The sequence below is a fragment of the Sceloporus undulatus genome, chromosome 2 (genome assembly GCF_019175285.1).
Source record: "Sceloporus undulatus isolate JIND9_A2432 ecotype Alabama chromosome 2, SceUnd_v1.1, whole genome shotgun sequence".
NCBI classification, from domain to species: Eukaryota; Metazoa; Chordata; class Lepidosauria; order Squamata; family Phrynosomatidae; genus Sceloporus; species Sceloporus undulatus.
Genome location: NC_056523.1, coordinates 189,730,631 through 189,755,538, shown reverse-complemented (window position 1 = coordinate 189,755,538; position 24,908 = coordinate 189,730,631). Strand labels below are relative to the sequence as shown.

The 24,908-nt window shown below is 43.1% G+C and overlaps 2 protein-coding genes and 1 long non-coding RNA gene across 3 annotated transcripts in view; 2 read left to right on the top strand and 1 right to left on the bottom strand.

Annotated features, from left to right (window-relative positions):
* Positions 1-1,520: 1,520 nt before the first annotated feature.
* LOC121922710 lies at positions 1,521-22,970 on the bottom strand. The gene is made up of 4 exons (XR_006102214.1): positions 22,873-22,970; positions 10,238-10,315; positions 7,148-7,290; positions 1,521-1,579 (listed from the first exon to the last, which is right to left on the bottom strand). It is a non-coding gene; the product is annotated as an uncharacterized LOC121922710 (long non-coding RNA).
* TSPYL2 (TSPY like 2) lies at positions 13,176-20,013 on the top strand. The gene is given in 8 exon segments (XM_042452420.1): positions 13,176-13,493; positions 13,495-14,007; positions 17,380-17,457; positions 17,645-17,756; positions 17,853-17,998; positions 18,085-18,164; positions 18,433-18,557; positions 18,841-20,013. Coding segments are annotated over 8 exon segments (1,317 nt in total). The 5' UTR covers positions 13,176-13,343; the 3' UTR covers positions 18,954-20,013.
* The window catches only part of HSD17B10 (hydroxysteroid 17-beta dehydrogenase 10), a 4,419-nt gene continuing 2,423 nt past the window's right edge, over positions 22,913-24,908 (top strand). Inside the window, exons 1-3 of the mRNA XM_042452430.1 lie at positions 22,913-23,036; positions 24,091-24,255; positions 24,356-24,520. Of these exons, the coding sequence (XP_042308364.1) occupies positions 23,010-23,036; positions 24,091-24,255; positions 24,356-24,520 (357 nt within the window). The 5' untranslated portion in view covers positions 22,913-23,009. The remainder of the gene's footprint in view (positions 23,037-24,090; positions 24,256-24,355; positions 24,521-24,908) is intronic.

Here is a 24,908-nt window from a genome sequence, read left to right as displayed (position 1 = left end):
TCAGGGGGTGGAAATGGAGATTTGGGGTAAGGATTCAGTTTGATCCTGCCCCGCCACCCTCTTTTTGTGTCAAAATTTGTTTCCATTCCCCACTTTTTCTGGGGATTTTCTTGTTTCCTTTCTTGGTTTTTTTTAATATAAATATATAAAAATGATGGAATGAAATGCAAAATTCCTGAGTGATTTCTTTGAGTCAGGGGCAAAACCAAAAGTAAGCAAAGAAAAATCCTCTACTGAGGGCCAAACTAGACATACCTTGGGAACTCCACAATCAGATTTCCCAATGTCTTTTTTAGGCTTCAAAGCAGCAGTGTAAGTGAAGATGTACCCTTTCTTCTTTGTGCTGTCTCTGGAAGTTCTGGCAGTTTCATCTGCGGAAACTCCCAAAAGTCAGGTACATCATCAGTACTTGTCCTTTTTTTTTTTTTTTTACTTCTGTGGCTAACAGAACTGTGGGCTGAGGCTGGAGGACCATTTCTGTCAAAGAAACAGCTCACAAGAAATGTTTAATTCCTTCTCCTTCAGTGCTGCACTCCCAAATACACCATTTGGCCCTGAAAAAAAATACATTTTCCTCCTTTTTTTTCTTTTCTTTTCACTGCTCTTTGAAAACTCTGTTTCAGCGAATGAAATTAAAGGACATGAGGGACAACCAATAAAATTAAAGGACATGTGGACACCTTTAACGTTTCCATTCTGTACCTCTAAGGAAGTACAAAATGCATTTTACAAAAGTGGAAGATTTAAAGTGCAGTGTTTCTGAGTTTATGTAGAGTGCTTCTTATGGAAGAAAGCATAAGGAACATTGTAAAGACATAATGCCTTCATGCATGACCAGGGTGACTCTTTCTTGGAACAGAATTTTCTTTAGTTCAAACCCACCCACACCCCACCCCCAAGTTATACAAAGTAGGAAGTTAACGCATATATGAAAAACATGGTCTCTTTGCTCTGTACATTTAATTGGCCTGGATGATGAAATTCTGACCTGATGTAAAACTGTGGCAAATTGATAATCCTAATACTAAAAATAGTATGGCATTCAAAAAGGGTTAAATGAAAGAAAAGGCTGTCTGTGCACTGGATTTACATCTGCATTCAGTGTTAGGATATTAGTACACTGATTAAATGATATCAAGCTATTCGTAAGGACATTTGCTGACTGGGAAAAGAAAGAGGAGCATTTACCACGGGCTCTTGGTATCCACTTGGGTTTGGTTCCAGGATACCAAAATTCATGGATGCTCAAGTCCCATTATATATAATGGCATAGTAAAATGGTGTCCCTTATATAAAATGGCAAAATCGGTATGCTTTTTGGATTTTATTTTTTAATGTTTTCAAGCCTTGGATGGGTGAACCCATGGATGCAGAATGTGTGGATTCGGAGGGCTGACTGTATTAGCTTTCCGTTACCAGTGATGTATTTTAAGTCTTTTACTCCAAGTCTCAAGTCTCTACCTTCAAGTCTTGAGTGTCAGGTCCTTGCAATGTACTTTCAAGTCAAGTCTCAAGTCTGGAAGCCAACTTTAACCGAAAAAAGAAGGAGGAGGTTGTCGTGGTGTGTGGATTTCAATAACTAGAAAATCAAGAAGACATGCACAATGTTAGGGGGAAAATATTCTTATATGGAAACAGCAAATGTGTTAGGCAATAGGCTAGAGGAGGAAGGGTCCTTCTAAAGCTTTTGAAAACAGCTTTAGAAGGCTCTTCCAATGTGAAGTGGAGATAGGCTGCTGAGTAGACCTCAACGCCTGTCTCAAACCAATTGCCTAACACATTTGCTGTTTCTCGATGAAGTTAACCAACAAGTTGGTTGCCAAAAATAAACAAGTCTCAAGTCGAGCTGAGTCAGTGCATCATTTATTGCTGAGTCAAGCTCAAGTCAAATAATTGAAGCAATTTGAATCTGTGTAAAGTCCAAGTCAACTGACTCAAGTCTACATCCATAAACCAACCACAAGGATGGCTTGAGGCCTGGCAATTTTCTTCTTAGAACAAAATAGTAAGAATAAATCTATAACAACAACACAGCAAGAAAGAAAGAAAGCCAGCCCTCTGCAACAACTTGGAAATATTTTTGTAAATAAAGAACAGGTATTAGTCACCTGGCAGAAGACACCTAATTGTGAAGTCAAAGGCCCTCATGGCTTGCATCCAAAGTTTTTTGTGGGGTTTTTGTGGCTATGTGGCCATGTTCTAGAAGAGTTTATTCCTGACATTTCACCAGCATCTGTGGCTGGCATCTTCAGAGAATAAACTCTTCTAGAACATGGCCACATAGCCCCAAAACCCCACAAAAACCTACACCTAATTGTGTTTCACTAGTATAGGTACTTGCTAGTAATTCACATGAACCATAGCCACCATATTGCCAAAGGGTTCTTTTCCTCAGAAGCAGAGCCATTAGCATAGCCTTTTAGGCACCTTAGAACTGGTTTTCTGCATAGTGGGAATTGCACATGGGAGTGAGCCCTTAAGGCACATCATTAAGAGAGAGATGTGGGAGGCCTGAAGAGTTTTTTGTCCGAATGCTACATTGGGAAGGAGTGGCTGAGGTGCATAACTGGGTTAGGAGGGCAAAACCTTGCGATTGGGGTTATTCTGGAAACCATACAAAAAGCCTTTGGGGGCTGTATTTGGAGTTCCAGTTGTTCATGCCTAATATATAAAGATAAAGAATTCACAATCCCTTAGGTGACACACACAACTGATAAGGACCTGCTCAAGATCCCAGCAGATTTTAAGCTCACAACCCGAAAGTATATGGAGAAGAGCCACATTAGACCTGAATGAACAAGTTGTATACCCATATTAAGCTCTATCGTGTCATTGCATTCACACAGAGCTAAACTCGTTTCTTCTAGAATACTAAATCCCAATTGTAAAACTAGTTCCATCATTTTACCAAAAAAATAAAATAAAATAAAAATCCATATTCTGGTAAAGAAGCATTAAGTACAGGTAAAGAATTTCAAGAAAGATGGCCCCCATCTCTAGATTTGCTAGACTCCATTCATGACCTGTAAGGTTCTTCTACAACATTAATCCCAAATTTGCCAGTTTTCACTCCAGACCTGGGCTTGATCCACCAGTTTAGTTCCCCTCTTAATCCAATAGATTATGGCAGATTTTCCTCAGACTCTGCCCATACATTTTGAAATCAAACATTGACAAAACTGACTCAAACTTGCACGACTGAAAGTCATGGTTACTTTCTCTTTATGCAATTATTATATTAATGAATGAATGAATGAGTCTTTATTTATATACCGCCGTTCCTTCGATCACGGCGGTTTACAGAAAAATAAAATACAAGTTACATTAGCAAAAGTCCCCCATTTAAACAGTACAATACATCAATTAAATTGCATCATTCAATCATTAAAACCAGTTAAAAAACAATCAGACAATTCAATCAATACAATACACACAATACACAGGAGAAAAATAGTGATTAGGACATGTGGGGGAAAGCTTGGCGGAAGAGGTAAGTCTTGAGATTTTTCTTAAAAGACTTGAGGGAGGGGGGCCGAGCGGAGCTCGTCAGGGAGAGAGTTCCAAGTCCGTGGGGCCGAAACAGAAAAAGCCCTATGCGCAAACGCTGTATATTTCACCTTAGGAACTCTCAAAAGTTGTCTCCCACCCGACCTGAGAGTGCGGGGTGGATTATATGGGGAGAGGCGGTCCTCCAAGTACTCTGGGCCCAAGTCATTAACAAAATTTGCCAATCAATAGGCTCTTCTCAGGTGACATGGCAACAAGTTACCTTCACCATATTCTCAGGTGACAAGTTACAAGAAGACAGGCTCTCAGTTTCACATAAGTTCTTACACACTTGTCCCTCCGCATTTGCGGCTTTGACTTTTGCGGATTTTATTAATATGTTCTCTCTAGGAATATCTAGGTCCTCCAGTGCAACTCTGGTCAACTTTAACCAAAAGTCACACTGAAAGACCTAGAGATTGCTAGAGAGAATACTCCACTAAGCATTTGCAGCTCCTCCAGCATAATTCTATGGTCAGTGTCTAGCAGATGTTGACCACAGAGTTGCACTAGAAGACCTAGAGATTCCTAGAGAGGTGTTCTCTCAGGTAAAAACATAAGTGTTTTGTTGTTTGTGGTTTTTCCAAATTCACGAGGATCCTGTGCCCCTAACCCCAGCGAATGTGGAGGGACAAGTGTATTCTCAGCTGACAAGTTGCTATCACCATACTCTAAATCATACAGACTTATAGAGGTGGTCAGCACATTGTGGTGTAGTATCCAATCTGTTAACTAGGGGCTCCTTCACTCTACCCAATTATAGTGCTATTGTTCCACTTAAATTGCAACTGCAATTTATGGTGATCCTAAGGCAATCATGGGATTTTCTTGGGCTGAGAATATGTGACCCCTCCAAGGTCACCCAGTGGGCTTCCATAGGAACCTTGGTCTCTAGAATCACAGTCCAGTGTTCAAACCACTACACCATGCTGGCTCTGGGCATGCTGGCTCTGGGCATCCTTAAACAGCAGGATTCCAGAAGATGTAGCCATGCAGTTTAAAGTGGAATCATAGTGCTCTGTGTGGTATGAAAGGGCACTGGGACTAAAATGACCCAAGTCCAAATCCCCACTTGGTCATGACAGGCTCACTAGGAAGCCTCAAGGCCAGTCACACACCATCACCTTTACCTATCTCACTTAGGCTGAATCTACACAAGGACTGTATCCTAGCTCAGGGACGTAGCCAAGGGAGGAGTTCTTGGGGTCTGGACCCCCCCCCTTCCATTAGAAAAATGAATGGTGTGTGCTGCTGTGCCGCCGCACTCAAACCCCATTATAATGGTGGCACTTAGTCTGGACACCCCCCTTCCTAAAATCCTAGCTACGTCCCTGCCTAGCCCCATATGTAGTATCCTGCTCCAGTTTAGCTTTTTATTGTCACACATACCTATTTTAATCAATCTGAAAAACCACACGTGACACCATCATACAGTCACATCAGCACATGTCGGATTATGTTTGGTCATAGGACTGCTGTAGCTACAGGATTATTATTTTTTTGATCCCACCATGCATATGCATATTTGCATGTTTTCCATCGTTCTGACTGCCCACCTGCACTCCCACTGGGTTGGGTGCATATCTGGGTGGTTACCTCAGCCCTCACATGTGTTGTCTCTACCTCCTCTAAGTTGCTGCCTCATTTTTAAATTTAATTCCTAGGAACGTGGGTGTAGGATTGATGGCATATGGTGCAACCTTGTGCAGGTCTGCTCAGACATAAGTCCTACTGAATTCAATCGTGCTCACTCCCAGGGAAGTGTTTTATAGTGCTTTTTGCATGAGATTCCCACTCCCCTGATCACCCTACTCAAAAGGATATCTAAAGGCAAGCAAATATTTGAAGATCAAAGATTCATAGCTTCACATATGTCCAGAGTGCAAAGAAAAAATGGTGCTGACGCTTCCAGTCCTTGTGAGTGGTGACCAGCTGTCCACCAAAAGCTGGTCATCACTCACCAACTTGGCCTCACCCTCTCCCGATTCCACCCCAATCCCAATCCAAGGGTCAAACTGTGTATTTTTAAAAAATCAATTCTTCACAAAAGCAGCAGAAAAAAATAATCCAGTTTGACACATTTTTTTAAAATTGCCTTAAAGCCCTGGGGCATAAAAAAAGTGTCTTCACGTTCAAACGAGAGGAACATCCAGTCCTGTTCCAGCAGGACTGAGAGCCAGGTAAGGATGCATTTTTTTGCCTGTCTAGATTTAGCCCTAATTGTTGTGGGAATAAAAAGGGTTGCATGGGAAATGTGTGGGTATATGCCTTCAAGTCACCTGTTGACTTATGGTGACGCCATAAATTTTGTAGGGTTTTCATAGGCAAGAAATAAGAAGTGGTTTGAAGGTCCTTCCTCTGAAATATAGCCTGGTAGTCCTCCAGAGTTTCCCATCCAAGTACTAACCAGGGCTTAGCTTCCATGATAAGACAGGATCTGGTGGGTACTATATTTTTCTTCTAATAAACTACTGTTTTACTTTCATGTAAGAGATTAAAGGGGGTGCGAGTTGATGGGACATTCTGTTGATTACACAGAAAAACATACAGGTATTGGTCTCTGACAGTATGTATTTTTTATAATGGTATATCACTGTACACATCACTATCATTTGTCCTGCCTGTTTCTTGAGATCCCTTGACATCTCTAACCATGCTTTAAAAACAAAACAAAACCTTGAAGCATAGTTTCATAAAAATTAACCACAACGTCATGACATCTTTTAACATCTGTAAATGAGAACAACTACAATGGAGATTGAGAACTAATTCAGGGCTTGTCCTGAATGCTTTTCTTTCTAGGATCACTTGGTCATTACCTTGAAGCAGCCTTGGCTAACAGGAATTCTGTTTTTGGTTTTTTGACTATGCAGAGTGCCAGTGACACATTTATTTCCAGTGAGGAAGGGGAAGAAATCTTTGCATTTCTCTTAAACAACTTGAAATAATAAGTTATATGCACCAAAGGACTAAGAAGGTTCATCCCTTCTTGCCTCACACAGTAATGAACTTGTCTAAGGAGCTGTTCCCAGTTCCAGAGGAAAAATCTTGTTCTTTCAAACTATCTTTTTCCCTATGAAAATTCTTTCTTCTTCTAATCTTTATTTATGCACCTCTATAACCTGTCTAAAGAATATGATGCTGCTGCCTTATGCTTTGAGGTAAAAACGAAGATATTTAGATCAGTTCCCCAAAGTTGGTATATGATGCTCCCAATTTAGAAACCAAAGGGAGTATAGAACATGGGGCGAATATATTTGTTGAAATTGCTCAGCCTACAGTCCCCCCACAGAACTGCCACAAGCTCCTACACATGGCATCTAAAAAACCTTGAAAATTTCACATTTGGTTGCTGACAGATGGGTTTCTTCTTCCCCAGTGGTGCTGCTATGGTGATTAATCTGATTTAATTAGCAAAGGAAGACCCAACAATAGTTGTGAGCATCTCAAGGGGCCCCAGCATTAAAGGGATGAGATGCTTCCAAAATTGTTATGTCTTCCAAGACCTTCTTAAGCATTTGGAATAAAAATCAATGGCACCTTGAAATAGGTAGTTGGCTCTAGGAGTACTTGCAAATGGTGGATTTGGGGTGGTACTTACCACAAAGAGGGGAGAGTCTGGATTTTCTGCTTCATAAAGCTAAATATTTTGGACCCGTTGCGTTGAAAGTATATGCAGTGACATTACAGGGAGTATACTCCATCTTTCTTTCTCAGCTATAAAGCACTGTGGGAAAGGTTTTTCTGCATGAAAAACAGCCAAAGAAGACAACGCATACGAGTGGAGTATAAATAAGGAATAGCAATAAATAAAGGCAAACTATTTGGCACTGAAATATGAAGCCACAACTACTTTGGAAGGGTAGAGAATCACATAAGCCTGTGCCTGTGTCACCACCAATGTATTTCTCACTCCCCACTCCACAATTGTCATAGCAGTTTGCAATTATTTTTGCAGCTAATTTTTGTTCATGTAGACTGTATCTGAACTGCAGAAATAATCCAGTTTGACACCACTTTTACTGCCATAGCTCATTGCTATGGAATTCTGAGATGTGTAGTTTGTTGTAGGACCACAGCTCTAAAAGCGAAATGTCCCACAAAACTACAATTCTCATCATTCCATAGCACTGAGACATGGCAGTTAAATGCATTGTGGATGCAGCCATAATGCACTAAACAAATATATGTGCAAAGGGATCCTGTAGCACCTTTGACACTAACTGAAAGAAAGAAGCTGGTAGTATGTGACCTTTTGGAGGTCTTCAAAAGCTTATGCTATCAGCTTCTTTCAGTTAGTCTCAAAGGTGTTACAAGAACCCTTTGCATACTGATTTTCCACACTATCTTTAAACAAATACTGTATGTTGTTTTTGTTGTTGTGTGCCTCAAGTGGTTTACAACTTACGGCAACCTTTTCATGGGGTTTTCTTGGCAAGATTTGTTCAGAGGAGGTTTGCCACTGCCTTCCCCAGAGGCTGGGAGTGTGCAACTTGTCCAAGTTCACTTAGTGGATTTCCATGACTGATCTTGGATTCAAACCCTGGTCTCCAGGTGCATAGTCCAACACTCAAACCACCATGGTGGTTCTCTTAAATATATGCCACCACTCTAAAATATTTTTAAAAGGAAGCTTTCTGGTCCACATCAGGAACAGTAAGACTAATAGCTGAAACTAGTGTTTATTTGACTGGTATATTTTCTATTTGTGTATCACATATTCTGATCACACAGTTTAAAACATTTTAATCCAGAGCAGACTGACATAGTGGCTTCAGTGTTTAACTATAACTCTGAAGACCAGGGTTCGATTCCCAGCTCAGCCATGAAACCCACTGGGTGACCTTGGGCAAGTCACACTCTTTCAGTCTCATGGGAAGGCAATAGCAAACCTCCTCTGGTTAAATCATGCCAAGAAAACTCTGGGATAGGGTCGCCATAATTCAGAAACAAGTTGAAGGCACACACCAACAGTCAACATTCTAGGCTATCAGCACTTGTTTTCAAAATGTGTGTAGCCATATGTAAAAGTGATGTCTCAGCATTACTGAGGTTAAAATTCAAAATGTCTTCACTAAAATGTTCCAAAATATGAGGAATTAAATAGCAAGGGTGGACATGCGACTGAATATTGGGGGCCATCCAGTTTAACAACTGGGCCATGTGTCTTGAATTTAAAATGCCAGTCTAGGATGCACTTTATTAGCAACTAAACCATTGAGGTGGCTTTACCTGCCTTCAGTTTACTGGACCTGGGAGTAGGCAGCAATGCAGTGCAGTGTTCAAAGAATCTAGAAGGATCTAACTGCTTGCTATGAGGCAGGTCCAACCTGGCTTTAAAAGAGATGAACTTCTCTCATTTGTAGCTGGAAAAGCCACAAAAAAGTCTCAAATAATACTATTCAGCTTTTATAGGGTACATGTTGAATATTCCAAACAAATTCATTTTCTTCTCAGTAGTTCCTTGGGAAGAACAACATAAAAACCCAAGGGTTCTGGGTAAGGCAAAAAGAATGTGTACAGTTTGGTGAACCTCACTTGCTTTCCTCTCTGTTCCCTTTTGTAGAATACCCTCACCATTCCTTACTACAGTGGGTCCTTGGCATCTACTGGGGTTTGCTTCCAGGACTTCCTGTGGATAACAAAAGCTGTGGCTACTCAAGTCCTATTAAATGCAATGCTGTAATAAAATAGTGTCCCTTACATAAAATGGCAACATCAGGGTTTCTTTGAGGTTTTTTCCCCCTTTTTTTGGATGTGTTTTTTTTATTTTGAAGTTTATGTATTTTAAAAATATTTTCAAGTTCTGGATGCTTGAATTGTGGGTAATAAATCAGTGGATACGGAGGGCCAACTGTACTCTAAAAGTCATCCTCACAAGGGAAATGCAGCAGGGTTTCCAAGTTTTTCACAGATGCACAGCACCACCACATGGTCTACTCACTCCACTATAAAATGAAGATCTACTTCCACATCATGGGCCCACATTGCCACGTTATGGAAAGTGCTACTAAAATACCTTCCTTTTCTTTATTGCTTCCCTCCAACTAACATGGTGGTACCAATCTTTCTCTGTTCTTTCTATACAGACAGTGCCTTCAAGCTCTTACACAAACACTTCTATGGAAAATGCTTTACCAAGCATATTTTTAAAAGTCGATGTGGAGGACACTGTCAGCTTTCTGCCTTAAGTATATTATATATTTTCATTTCTAGGCTCCATAACAGTCATTTGGCCTAAGAAGAGAGAAAGTGAAGACTTATTCCAAAATACGATCAAAAGACGATTTAGCCTGAAATGTCACTAGTTCCTTTTGTGTTAGGGTGGTTCACCATGTTGTATTAAGCTGCTTAAATGATAAAATCTGAGAAAATGATGATCAGTAGCAATGCTTTACAAGCAAACGGTAGCGGGCTGAACATATGCCATATCTAGTTAAAGGAATGTTGGGTAGAAGAAGGTTGTTGCTTGGCTGCCATGCTTGATGCTAAATCAGACAAAGATCCATGGCAAGGGCTCCCCCAGATCCTACACAGAGATGCTCCCCATTTCTGCTACTTGCTGGAAATGAAGATTAAGACTGGGACAATTGTTCAACCACTGAGCTATGGCTGGCTGTTCCTTGGTGAAATGTCTCACTTGGTTATTCTGTTGAGTTCTCAGATCATAGTTTCTGTTATAGATACAAACCACTATCTTTTCCTTCTTGAGTTTCCTCCCTTTTATTTCCATTTTCTGGGAAATCCTTTCTACAGACAAGGCTGCCATCTAGGACATAAGCAGAGAGAAAGGGTCAAAAAACAGCTACGAGGGAACTATTACAACTGCACCCTTTATTTCAGTTTTATATCATTAAATATACACAATAGGACTGCTGTTGAGACAAATTAGTTGGCCTTCCATATCCACAGATTCAAGCATCTAAGGCTTGAAGAAATTCTAAAGAAGATATAAATTCCAAAAAGCAAACATTGATTTTGCTATTTTATATAGTCTTTTCTAGTAAGTACTTTTTTCTCACGATATGGCCAAAATACAACAACTTCAGTTTAGTTTTCTTTGGTCCAAAACAGACTGCATAAATAATCCATTTTGAGATCGTTTTAATTGCCCTGGCTCAGTGCTAGTGAATCCTGGGAATTGTATTGTGGCATCAGAGCTCTCACAGAGAAGGCTAAATGTCTCACAAAACTATAGTTCCCAGAATTCCCTAGCATTGAGCCAGAGCAGTTAAAGCGGTCTCAAACTGAATTATTTCTGCAGTGTGTTTTGGACCTTTGCCTCCAAGCCAAGGAGAGTAGAACGAGCAGTTAGGGCCAAAACAGACTGCACAAATAATTCAGCTCCAGACCTCTTTAAAAGCCCTTGCTCAGTGCTAGGGAATGCTGGGAACTGTAGTTTTGTGAAACGTTTAGCCTTCTCCATTAGAGAGCTCTGTGCCACAACAAACTACATTTCTCAAAATTCCCTAGCACTGAGCCAGGGGAGTCAAAGCAGTTATTTCTGCAGTTTGTTCCAGCCCTTAGAAATAAATGCTCTGTAGAGTGCAATTTCAAATACAGTATGTTTCTTCAAAAATGCAACTTGCCACATTCAACAGGTACTGTTGAACTGCAACTCCCATCATTAGCTACTATTTGAATAATGAAATGCCTTGGATTGCATTTTCCAACGTTCAGAGTGCAGTCTTGAAGCTCGAGGCATAGATAGCGGGAATAGGATAAAGCCCACTAGCAAAAGGCAGCAGGCACTGCCAGATGGGTCAAAGAAGCAGCATTCAGGGTCAAAAAGTGGAGGCCTGATGCAAAAGCAGCAAAATGCTGACACTAAGGAGAAAATAGCCTGTCCCCTTGCATCTTGCCATTCCCAGAGCAATAGTGAAGACAGTACTGAAAAGCACATTGATAAGCAACATCTGAAAGACCCCTGAGATGGTCAACTATTATTAAACGGTTTTCTGCATTCTCGGAGCAAATGTGGTTCCTTTTCTTTGGCGGCCTACCAACCCCCCCCCCCCCATTTTAAATCCAGTACCTCTTTCCATATATATAATTGCTCCTGTTGTGTCTGGAACTCAGGGATACATTGCCTCTGACCCTGGAGGCTCCACTTGTTGTTGTTGTGTCATTTTCCGACTCATGGCAACCTTATCATAGGGTTTTCTTGGCAAGAATTGTTCAGAGAAGGTTTTTGTGGGGGTTTTCAGATTATGTGACCATGTTCTAAAAGAGTTCTCTTCCAGAACATGGCCACAAAGCCCAACAAAACCACAAAAATCTATGGATGCCGGCCATGATTTGTTTATTATTTTAAAGTATGTTTTAATCTGTAATCTGTTAAATTGTACTTTAGGAGTAGGTGAGTTACTGGGATAGGGAATTGTATATTTTAATGTGTAAGCCGCCTCAGTTGCGTTACAGAGAGAGATGGGATATAAATATTATTATTGTTATTATTATTATGAAAGCTTTTGACTTCACAATATTCAGAGGTTTGTCATTGCTTTTCCTTGAGGCTGAGAGAACTTTACTTGGATCCACTTAGCTACTTGCAAACCCAGGCTCTGTCCTGACTGCCATTTCTCTACACTTACTCCCTGTATTGCTTTTAAATGTTAGCCCCTTTTGAATCAGGGTGACCACACGTCCTCCTTGTCCTCAAAATGGGCTCCTTTGAGCATGACTAAGAAGGACTATAATCTGGTATTTATACAAGTGTTTTGAGCTTTTATGTCACAATGCCCTACATTTCAGAGTGCCTTGGTTAGGATATCTGGCCACCCTGCCTTGAATTATAGCACTCTTGGGAGAAAGGTGGGATATAGGTGAATAAAATAATAACAACATTATGTTATTTGTTGTCATTGTTGAATTTGTAATTGTTTTATTCTTATGTTGGTGGTGGGTTTGGAATTGTGAAATGTTATGATTTACTGTACTGTATTATGTATTTTATCATTTTTATTGTAACCCGCCGTAGGGAGAGGCGGGCTAAAATAATAATAATAATAATAATAATAATAATTATTATTATTATTATTATTATTATTATTATTATTATTATTATTATTATTATGTTGCTTGTAAAAAAAAACCCTTTTTTACTGTCAATCTAATTCAGATCCACTTATTTACTCTGGCTGCAAGGCAGCTTCCCTATTCTTTCTGTAATAAATATTATCCTGTAGGGAGGGGCACTAGTTCCCCCTCCTGCTGCTCTTAACACTGCCATCCCTTTCCCTGGCCGCCATTTTGTCATTGCGCCTCCAGGACGCATGCGCCAAAGAAGAGCGGGGCGAACCATAACCCTCCTTCTGCGCATGCGTCCAAGGAGAATGAGACCGCTAACTTTTCTTCTGCGCATGCGCCCCCACTAAGATGGCCTTCCGAGTTGTTTCATCTCAGGATAAAAACACTTCACAAAGAATAGTCGAATGAAAGAGAGGGGGGAGGAGGGATTGACCTATCACCGTTCGGATGGCCCCACGTGGTATAAGCGGAAGGCGGGACCTTTGCCAATCTACTCGGTGGAATCATCAAAGGAGGGAGGCGGGGAGTTTCTTGGCCTATCACGACGTAGAATAAAAGGAAGGCGGGACCTTGCCGTCCATTGCCAATCAACGTCAACCCCCAGCAGCCAATCAGAAGGAGTTGCGCAGGAGCCTCGCGCGCCTGGGCCGTTGGAGCAGAGCGTTGGCGCGCCCGTGCCCTTCCCCCCTTTCATCCTCCTCCTCTTTTGAAAGCGGTGCTTGGGCTCGCGGCTTCTGTCTCTCCTCCTCTGAGAGGCTGACCCCACCATGAGCGGGGATGGGGGCACCGGGGGAGGCCCCTCTGCCTCGAAGCAGCGGCGCTTAGACCCGGCCTGCCAGCTGGAGAAGGAAACCGAGGCTGCTCAAGCGCTGGCTGACATGACGGCTTGGGGGGGCCTTGAAACCGCCCAGCAGCAGGGGGGCGCGCGAGGAGGCGGCGGCCGCCAAGGAGAGGGGCCTGGAAACGGGCGGCCGGCAGGGGGCGTGCGACAGAGGGGCCAGTGGGGACCGCGAAACCGCTGCCGCCTCCTCTTCTTCGGGGGGCCTCGAAACCGCCGCGCGGGAAACCAGCCCTGCAGAGGAGGCCGCTGACGGCCGCGAGGGACGGAAAAAAAGGAAAGATGCCAGAGAGAGGCGAAAGGCGACCGAGGCGGCCACATCAGCAGCAGCAGATGAATGCTCCATCATCTCTGTGGGAGAAGAAGAAGATGAAGAGGATGAAGAAGGGGAAGGAGGAAGGCCTCAGCCCCCCCGCAAGACTGAGCAGTACTTGGAGGCGCTGGAGGCGGTGCAGCTGGAGCTGGAGGCCGTCAACCAGCAGGCCAGCCGCACTTTCGCCCAACTCAAGGCCAAGTTTGGCCACATGAGGAAGCCCCACCTTGAGAAGCGGAACCGCATCATCCACAACATCCCAGGCTTCTGGGTCACCGCTGTATCCTCTCTGTCCCACTTGACCTTTAACATCCCACCCACAAGTTGAACATGAAACAATAAGTGTGATGCGGCAGCTAAAAAGGCCAATGCAATTCTAGGCTGCAGCAGTAGAAGTACAGCTGGCCACTCTGCTCTCCTTTGGCCAGGCCCCACCTGGAATATTGTGTCCAATTCTGGGCACCACAATTCAAAAAGGATGTTGAGAAACTGGAGTGTGTCCAAAGGAGGGCAGCCAAAATGGTGAAGGGTCTGGAAACCATAAAGTCCCATGAGGAGAGACTTAGGGAGTTCCTCATTTGCTGTAGATTTGATTATTCACAGATTTTATTAATATGTTCTCTTTAGGGATCTCTAGGTCTTCCAACATGACTCTGGTCAGAATTCACCAGGCCTCACACTGGAGAAACTAAAGATTCAGAGAGAATGCTCCTGTAGGCATTTATACGTCCTCCAGCACAGTTCTTTGGTCAACGTCGGGCAAATGTTGATCACAGATTTGCACTGGAGAACTTAGTCCTAGACTAGAATGGTGAACAGTCTGGAAACCATGGCCTATGAAGAGAGGCTTAGGGAGCTGGGGATGTTCAGCCTGAGAAGAGAAGATTAAGAGGTGATATGATAGCTCTGTTTAAATACTGTACTTGAAGGAATGTCATATTGAGGAGGGAGCAAGCTTGTTTTCTGCTGCTCCAGAGAACAGGACCCGGAATAATGGATGCAAGCTCCAGGAAAAGAGATTCCACCTCAACATTAGGAGGAACTTCCTGACAGTGGAAGACTCCTTCCTCAGAGTGTGGTGGAGTCTCCCTCCTTGGAGGTCTTTAAACAGAGGCTGGATGGCCATCTGTCAGTTGGGATGCTTTGATTTCCTGCTTGGCAGAATGGGGTTGCATTGGATGGCCCTTGAGGCCTCTTCAACTATGATTCTCCATTACAGTGGGTCCCTGGTCTCTGCTGGAGTTTCCAGGACCCACCATGGATACCAAAATCCATGGATGCTCAAGTCCCATTAGATACAACGGCAGAATCAAAGGCTTTCTTTCTGGAGTTTATAACTTTTTTTTGAATATTTTCAAGTTGGATAAATCCATGGATTAAAAATCCCTGGATATGGAGGGCCAACTAATGATAGCCTTTTCAGAGACCAGAATACCAACCCACAGAGGAGGCTATCTTTGTAGGTTACTGCACTGGTATTGGTTGGGTTTTGGTTCCAGGGCTCAAATCCCCCAATAGATTTATGTGTTTGAATAAAAATAATTTTTAAAATAAAAAACAAATCACCCAATGGATTATTTGGACAAAAAGGATGTCCAGTCTTCACAACCTGCTAAGGCTTTTCATTTCCTGCCAAGGCAGGACAGATGAAAATTCATAAGGGAAAAAAGTCCCATTAAATGCAGTGGGGTAGTAAAATGTGTCCCTTATATAAAATGACAAAAGGAAAATTTGCTTTTGGGAGCTTATAGAGAGAGAGCCAGTGTGGCATAGTGGCTTAAATGTTGGACTACGACTCTGCAGACCAGGGTTCAATTCCCAGATCAGTCATGAAACCCTCTGGGTGACCTTGGGCAAGTCACAAGCTCTCAGCCTCAGGGGAAGGCAATAGCAAACCTCTGAACAGATCTTGCTAATAAAACACCATGAAAGGTTTGCCTTAGGGTCGCCCTGAGTTGGAAACAACTTGAAGGCACACAACAACAAATATTTTTGGAATATTTTCAAACTGGATGAAGAATCCGGGATCTGTAGATATGGAGTATCTTACGGACATGTGTCTTATGGACATACACTAAACCCCTCAAATGCTACCTGAATGGGTTTTTATTAAAGTCGCAGAGGGTTAAACCACAGGGGTTTTGTGTAAACCATGTGTCCTTCCAGTGATTTGTGGTACAACCTTCAGAGGGTGTTGTGAAGTGGAATTAAGCAACGAGGGTGTGGTTGATCAATATATTCAGTAGAGTATCTTAAGTGACAGGTTGTCAGTGGTGGCTCATAGTCTCCATGTGAGTGGTAAGCTGAATCTGCTCTACCCTTTAGCTCAGTGGTCCCCAAACTGTGCCCTTTAAGAGATTTTGGACTTTAGCTCCCAGAAGCCTCAGCCATGTTGGCCAGTAGTCTGGGATTCTGGGAGCTGAAATCCAAAATCCCTTAAAAGACATAGTTTGGTGACCACTGCCTTAGCTGAGCTTCATTGGATCTGTCCAAAATGCTGGGCCAACTCCACCAAGTAGGTTCAGCACTACAGACAGCACCTTTGAAAATCAGATTTAAACTCTGAGTGGATATACTGTACAGTTGGTCTAAATCTGCAGATTCTGCATCCACAGATTTAAAATATTTTTATCCCGAAAGCAAACCTTCATTTTGCTACCACTTTTTTAATGCTCATTGTTTACCAGGCCACTGTATATAATGAGACTTGACCATCTCTGGATTTTCTGCATCACTCTACTGGCATGAATGCTACTAGCTTCCAAAACTAGTCTTTTATGCTGACTGCATGTCATGAAGCCATTGTAAAGCATTTCCTTTTCCCTCTGCTGCTTTATGATGGAGCCTGATGGGCCTTACTATGATCAGCAAGAGATGAACCTCTTTCTTCTACACTTCTGAAGAATTGTTTTCCCTTCTGAACTTTTGTCTGTCCTGTCTTGACAAGAAATGACAAGCTTTAGCAGGCTGTAACATCCTTCTTGCCTTAATACATTGGGTGATCTTTTAAAATATTCCAACTCATAATCCATTGGGTGGTTTGAGTTGAAAGAGATACTGGGCAAGATATTTAAATGGAGTTTCTTTTCTTGACATGGCAAGACTAAGGCGCCGTTACAGAGCGCCAAAAAGCGGCGCTCTGCATGCGCCGTCCTTAGCTGAGCCGAGAAGCCCCAGCAGCCAAACCGCGAGGCTTCCCGGCGCAGCTAAAAAGAAGCACCAAAATGGCGCTTCTCTATGCGTTGTGGCTATGACGCCGCGAGGCACCAATGGCACACTCGCTGCATCATAACCGCCGCGCAACATGCAGACGCAGCGTGTCTGCTACGTAAAGATGACAGCCCCTGTGTGGAACGGGCGCCACCATTTTGTACGGACTTGGTCCGTACTAGGGTTAGGGGCGTCCGGAAGTGACGCCCCTTTCTAACCCTAGTACGGACTGAGTCTGTACTATTATGCCCATCTGTAACGGGCCTAAAAGCCCCAAAGTTTCTCTCTTCTTTAAGCTGGGCAAAGCTGCACACAAGGCACATCAGATAGTTTAGATTTTTCTGTACCTCACTGATGCAATAATACTTTTTTATCTCACCCTTCCTCCAAGGAAATTAGAATGATATGCATGAATTTCTTTCCTTGACTTTTAACTTTGCAGTTTCTCAACCATCCCCAGCTTTCGGCCATGATCAATGACCGGGATGAGGACACCTTGAGCTACATGACCAATCTGCAGGTGACAACTTTAGCAAGCCGGCTGCGCAGAGGCTAGGGTAGATAAGAATCCCAAGTTATGGAGGGAAGTAATTCAACTGCAGTCTGGAGTCCTGGATTCTTTCTGTTTGAGGGATTCCCCTTCTCTCTGAGTCAGGGTGGTGATAGTTCTCTGCTGGCCTTGATTCTGACATTCTTTGATATGCCAGGTTGAAGATTTCACCCATGCAAAGTCAGGCTGCAAGATCAAATTCTACTTCAACAGCAACCCCTACTTCCAGAATGAAGTCATTGTGAAGGAGTTCCAGTGTGGTTCCTCTGGTATGCAGAAAGAAACAATGTTTTAGAGGAGCAAAATGGCAGGTATTCATGTGTGCTTGCTGACACGTCTCTTGTGTGTGTCTCCATCCATTTCAGGGAGACTGGTTTCCCATTCTACTCCCATCCGCTGGTGGCGTGGCCAGGACCCATCGTCTCATGGCCGGAAGAACTTTGAGATGAGCCGCAGCTTCTTCAGCTGGTTCTGTGACCACAGCTTCCCAGCAGGAGACCGCATTGCAGAGGTAGGAGCTACAGCCTATAGCTTGTCCTAATTTTCTCCAGTATCCTTATGTTCCTGGCCCTCATACTCTTTTCTGTCTTCTTTTAGATTATTAAAGAGGACCTCTGGCCCAATCCATTGCAGTACTATCTGATGGGGGAAGGTGGTGAAAATGGTGAAGAAGACAGGTGAGAAGTCAAAGAGAGCAGTTGCTTGTCTTATTAATGTACTGAATTTGTTAAAGAATATGGGTAGGACTATGGTATAAATCATATTTTTAGCATGATTCTAAACATGTTACTCTGCATAGATGTGCCTTCTGTCAAAGTTCATGGGCAGCTGGAGGTATTCATACAATTGCAAATAGTCATGACTCATGAATGTACACCTAAGAGTCCAGTAGAAGATAATGGATTAATGATGACACATTTTCTCCTTCCCCTTCTGTGTGTTTAGTGAGACAGAAAATGGTGATGACTTTGTAGTGATTGTGGATGATGATGCTGAAGAGGAGGAAGAAGAGGAGGAGGAGGAAGAAGAAGCAGATGTACATGAGATCATGGATGAGGAGGGTACAAAAGGTAAATAGTGGTTAAACAATAAGCTCCCACTAAAAAGCTGCAGTTTTTGGACACCAAAAAGGAATGCTAATAGAGGATCTGGTAAGCCAGAGCTAAAGGGGAATTCCTGGTCTCATGGGAGCTCATGGCTTAGTTAGCAAGGTTTTGTACCTGCAGTAGTAAGAAATGAGACTGGGGGAACAGGCAATAGACCATCAGAGTTACGTGGGCTAGGAACGGACAGTTCTGATTAGCAAGCTATGGTCAGAGAGGCATCTAAACATATCTTACTTTGCTGACACAGGTGAAGCTGTAGAAGAGGCCCCGAGTGGAGCAGAAGACGATGGTGCTCGTCCTACATCTTCCCTCTGTGAGGAACTAGATGGGAAGGATTCTGAGGTGGAAGAAGATGGCTAGATCATTATGGACGGACACAGTGTTTCCGGTTGGACTTGTCCACAGTGACCTCAGTGGCACTTTGTCTCTGACCAATTGCACTTGGATATGGCAGGATGTGGTGGTGGCGGTGCAAGATTTTAGAAGCAGTCACATAGGTTATTTTGTACCTTTTTATTTATTGCAGCGACTGCATTTCCCTCTCTGCCCTCTTGGGACAGGGAGTCACCACACTTCAGCACCCACCCTTTAATTGTCTGATGCTTAGCATCTCTGCCTGCCTGCCTGCATATGGGGGCTATATGCATTCATGCCCTGTCCCCTGATGGCTGCTCAGGGTATTGCCTGCCCAGTGGCCTTTTCAAATCAGCTCAGGGTTCCCTTGTTCCATTCAGCATTATTAAGCTGCTGATTTTCTGCACCTTCCCTGCACTCCTTTCTAGGAGGATTCTACTCACTCTGTAGATACTTCAGCTTTAGATAGTCTGCTGGAGGCTGGTTAGTGTCTCTGCCAGTTTAAACATAATCACAGCCCTCCTGTCATCTTGTTCATAGAGTAAAGCCCAGACATTTTGGGACTCCTCTGTTGCCAACATTCTGCTAATTTAAAATGGGCTTAAAATAGTACTTGCTGGTCCAGATGGGGGCCTTGCACCTGTTGGCTTAGTTGAAGCAATAATAGCTCTCTGGTTGCACAATATTCTGCTTGGGGTTGTTCTGTGAGGCAGTGAGTAACTGGCTAGGAGACTGGTGAGGCGCTTTCCACAGTGTTTCACAATGTGGTAGTGGTGGTGATAAATTTCTTGAAACAACATGGCACCAGGGATGTATGTGCTTTCACAACCCCTTCTACTCTGTGTATAAATGGATAGCAATGTTTTTAAAGTATCATACCCAGTTGGACTCCTTCCTTATCCCTTTATCCCATAGAGGCTGTTCTATGCAATGCTACTGATATTTGTAGAAAAGCAACTGTTTTCCTTGGCTGAGATTTTTTGTATATTTCGTATCAGGACTTTGTATGTTTGTTTGTTTTTTTACTACAAAAAAAAAAGCACTTAATATACGGAGAGCTTTCCAATGTGGTGTGTGACTCTCTTTATTTGGAGGTCTAGAGCCAGAGTTGTTCATGTTCTGTGCTCAGAATACAGTATACAAATCATTACACTGGTGTTGTTTTCATGTTTGCATTCTGGAAAAGAGTGGGCAGAGCAGGAAGAGTGTGAAGGATGAGACTGTAAGAGGAGAGACAGGTGAGCCCAGCCACTTCATTTTCCCAAGTACTCCCCCAAAATTCCCACACTTGCCAAAATTCAAAGAAATTTGGGGGTTTTGTGTAAGAACCTTATGGGCAAAATGCTGTCAGGCCATTATGAAATGCTCGTCTGTTAAACTCTTATGCTTAAATCCTCTAACTGTTTGGGTCTGTTTCTTGGACTTTAAAAAGAAGAATGAGGGTTGATTGGTAATAACTTCAGAACTGCTGGAACAAAAACATGCAACTGGTAGTTGCCATAGTTAAAGCCAATCAATTGGCGAAAGTGTGTGCATGTGTAAAAAAAAGTATACACTGACAGGAACAAAAGGTACAATAGTTCTACAACCTTTTTTTTAATTGGTTGTGATAAAAGTCCTGCATTCAGGTACATATCTGTGTAGTTTGCTACCTGCTTTATGAAGAAAAATGAATGTTATATGTAGGAATGAAGACATCAGAATTGTGTATTAGGTATTTTAAAAAGTTTGTATGTAGGATAAATTATTTAAGCCTTACTTAACATTCTAGCTTTTCAGGTAAAATGTACTTTTGATATGAGGAAGAAGTTAAATGTTCAAGTATACATTCTGAAGCGATATCCAGTTGGCCCTCTACATCCATGGTTTGAAAATATTTTTAAAATATATACAGTGTGCCTGTGTTATACGCAGGTGTACTATATGTGGCTTTGAGCGTGTCCCATGGTGCATGTGTGCCGCCATGCACACGAGCCCCATTCAAATGAATGGGGCTCAAGCATAGGAGGAATTTGCCTTACGTGGGGAGTCTGGAATGGATCCCCTGTGTAAGGTGAGGGTCAACTTCTAAAAATAATTATTTTGCTATTTTATATAAGGAACATCATTTTACTATGCTATTGTATATAATTGGACTTGAGCATCTGATTGTGGCACCCAGAAGGGTATTCCATGCTTTATTTTATTTTTTAGAATACTTCAGCTGGATCTTTGAAAACACTAGTTTGACTATGCAGCATAACAACTCAAAATACGTACAGTGGACGCTTGTTATACTCTGGGGTTTGGTTCCAAGATCCCCCGTGGATAACAAAATCCATGGATGCTCAAGTCCCATTAGATATAATGGCAGAGCAAAATGGTGTCCCTTATAAAAAATGGAACATCAGGGTTTGATATTTGAAATTTATACTTTTTTTGAACATTTTCAAACGGTGTACTGTATGCTTGAATCCGTGTATAAAAAATCTGTGTACTGTATAGGAAGGGCCGACTGTAGTATCTGGTTGTACGCTGCCAACATGGTTGCTCAGAAATCTGAAGTGCTGGAATAGAATTTTCCTTTCATTCTTTCTTCTCCTGTAAATTACTCTGTTGTGCCAGAATTTGATAAATACCTTCTGTTTGGCTGTTTGCTCAGTTTTCAGTTCAGATCTTCCACTACTCAATCGGTTACCAGTTATACTGTCTGGAGATGTAGTGTCTGATCTTTGGAGTAACTAGGCACTGCATCCATGCAGCTAGAGAACAGACTCTTGAAGGTGGTTTGATTTGCAGATCCTGTGTTTTCAATGATCTTAACTGGAAACTGTATCTTGACCTTCAATCACCCCTGTGCCTGAAAAGCCAGGTTGCTTTGATTACTTTTCTGATGATCAAAGTTTCTCACCACCCCTGGTTCAATGGCTGCCACTTCCCAAGTTCAAACCTAATAACTGCAATGCATGGTTATATAACCTTTGTGGCTTGGTTAACAGAACCAGTTGTCTACGGCACCAATCAAGGATGCAGCTAGTTTAGAATACAGTAGTCCACATCAAGGAGCCAGGATGTTTCTTTTTCAAGTTTGCACAGAGCACCTGATACAGTGTCAGTAATTCAAGTGCAATAAGACCCGTCAGTTTAGCCCACCCCACTCCTGCAAAATAGATGACATGAATAGCTTCTGTTAAGACCTGACCCACTCAAAATGACCATGAAACAAGCAAGGAGTGCTTAGTACTGTAGTTGATGTATCCTTTGACTACTCAGAGTGGTGGACCTTGGACCCATGCCACTCACCAAGCCCACTGAGTTTCCAGGAAAGAAACAGTTGTAGCCAATAGGCACCAATAGGACACCAGTCCCAGGCACACTAGAAAATAAATCATCTGTAATACTGTCATAATTTAATCCCATTTTAATGCTCTCTTTTGTGTGTGCTTTAATTGTACTGTTCTTTAAAATTGTAAGCCGCTCCCAAATCCCAAGTGTTGAGGGGGAATGCGGACTGATAACAACAACAACAACAACGCTATTGCCTAAGAAATAATACTATAATATTACAGTCAGCCCTTCATATACACTGATTTTTCACATGGATTCAAGCATCCACGGTTTGAGGGGATCCGCTCCTCAGGGTCACCTTAGGGTTGCTATAAGTCAGCAACGACTTGAAGGCACACAAAACAGAAAACTATCGCGTTTATGGGGGCTCCATAAGCTGCCAGCTGACTTGAACACACACAAGGGTCAAAGTCCAAAAGGGTTCCAATCCTGGCTCAGCCATGAAACCCACTGGGTGCCCTTGGGCAAGTCACACTCTCTCAGCCTCAGGGAAAGGCAATGGCAAACCCTCTCTGAACAAACCTTGCCAAGAAAACCTCATGAGAGGGTGGCCATAAGCCGGAAATGACTTGAAGACAAACAACAAAAGGGCACTTACTTCCGTGCAAACACGCCTTGGGACTCCTGGCCCCGCCACTTCCGCCCAAACACGTCCCGGCTTCTTGCTTTACTTCCGCCCGGTCTTCTGAGGAAGGGGGCGGAGCTTGAAGGGTGGTTGGCCCTTCGGGAAGGAACATGGCGGCGGCTTTGAGAAGCGTGAAGGTAACAGCCACCCTCTACGGGAGCCGGCAAGGGACAAAAAGTCTGTGCTTTCAGCCTGTGAGACCGTTCTGGCTGCTAAAGACAATGGGTCAAACCACCTCCCTGACCGATCAGGGGGGAGACTGCCAGATGCCTGGGAGAGACCAATGCTTTTCCAGTAGTGGGGGGGGGACTAGGAGATTTAATACACTGAAAAATAGATACAGTACTAGCAAACTGAGAGTCTCTAGTTGGGAGGAATGGGAAAACCCTATTTTTTCTCCTGCAGGAGTTTCTGGACGAGACAAGCCTTTGACAGGCAGAAATGCAACAGGTAGAGAGCCAGCATGGCTCAGCCTGGAGAGCCTCAGATGTAAAAACAATATTGTTGTTGTTGTGTGCCTTCAAGTCATTTCTGACATATGGCAACCCTAAGATGAATCTGTCACAGGGTTTTCTTGGCAAGGTTTGTTCAGAGTGGGTTTGCCATTGCCTTCCTCTGAGACTGAGAGAGTGTGACTTCTGGCCCAAGGTCACCCAGAGGGTTTCCATGGATAAGTGGGGATTCAAACCCTGGGCTCCTGAGCCATAGTCCAACACTCAGACCACTGTGCCACACTAGGTTTGCCTTAGGTTGGCTGTAAGTTGAAGGCACATAACAATAAGAACAGTTCTCCCCAAGACAATACTGTATATAGTTGTTGTTGTATATATAACTACAATATAACTACATGTCTTATATTTGTTGCTATCATGGCAGGAGACCTTGGAGTCTTATTGACAGGGACAGATATTCTTCCTAGCAAAAAACTGTTGCTGCCCCAACTAAATTCTAAAACCAGTGGGTTTTTATGCTTGCGCAGGGACTCGAACCCTGCTCTCCAGAGTCTTAGTCCAAAAACTACTGTGCCTGAAAACGATTGGATGACACAACGTGTCTGGTGTTGCAGGCTGCAGAGTGGCCCTACAGTCAGCCCTCCACATCCACATACAGCGCCAGGGTGTTAAGGCGTCTGTGGTTTGAAGTCCTCATTGCACCTCCATGTTAATTGTCTCCTTCTTTATCCCCACACAGGGAATGGTGGGCCTGGTGACTGGCGGGGCTTCAGGCCTGGGCCGTGCCACGGCAGAGCGGCTGGTACAACAGGGAGGCAGCGCTGTGCTCCTGGATCTGCCAAAGTCTGAGGGGGAAACTGTGGCCAAATCGCTGGGAGAGAGATGCATCTTTGCTCCTGCAGATGTAGGGCTCCTTGAAACTGAGAGTCTTGTTGGGAGTTTAGGTCCTCGGGGTGCTAAGGTTTCAGTGGCTGAGCTGAAATAATGTCTCACTCCTCTCCCAGGTAACATCAGAATCTGATGTGAAGGCTGCCCTTGCTCTGGCCCGGGAGAAATTTGGCACAGTGGATATAGCAGTGAACTGTGCAGGGATTGCAGTCGCTGTCAAGACCTATAATATGAAAAAGGATCTTCCCCACAACCTGGAAGACTTCCAAAGAGTTATCAATGTGAGTAAGGAATAAAATTCCGGTTCTATGTCATCATTTGTTCCTTGCTTCAGCCATTTCCCTAACCTTTCCTGCCAGAAAATAGCCCAAAACATGATACATTACCAAACATGGGGGGGAAGGGGGGGGCTGCAACGAAATGTTGATGTGTGAAGTGGTCTCATTCAGGATGCTAGTCTGCTATGCTTGTTTCAAAGATGTTTAATCCCATTTCTGCTTGCCACCCAGTTTTCTGGATTCCCTGCCCCACAAAAGTCAAGTCAAGTTTGAAGACTCACTGGGCTTTGCAAGGGCAGATCTTTTTCCCCAGTTAAGAATTTCTTCCTTTTAAGATTTTATTTTTAATTCTGCTAATTTCTGGATTCCCCCATGCCTGCTAATACTGGAC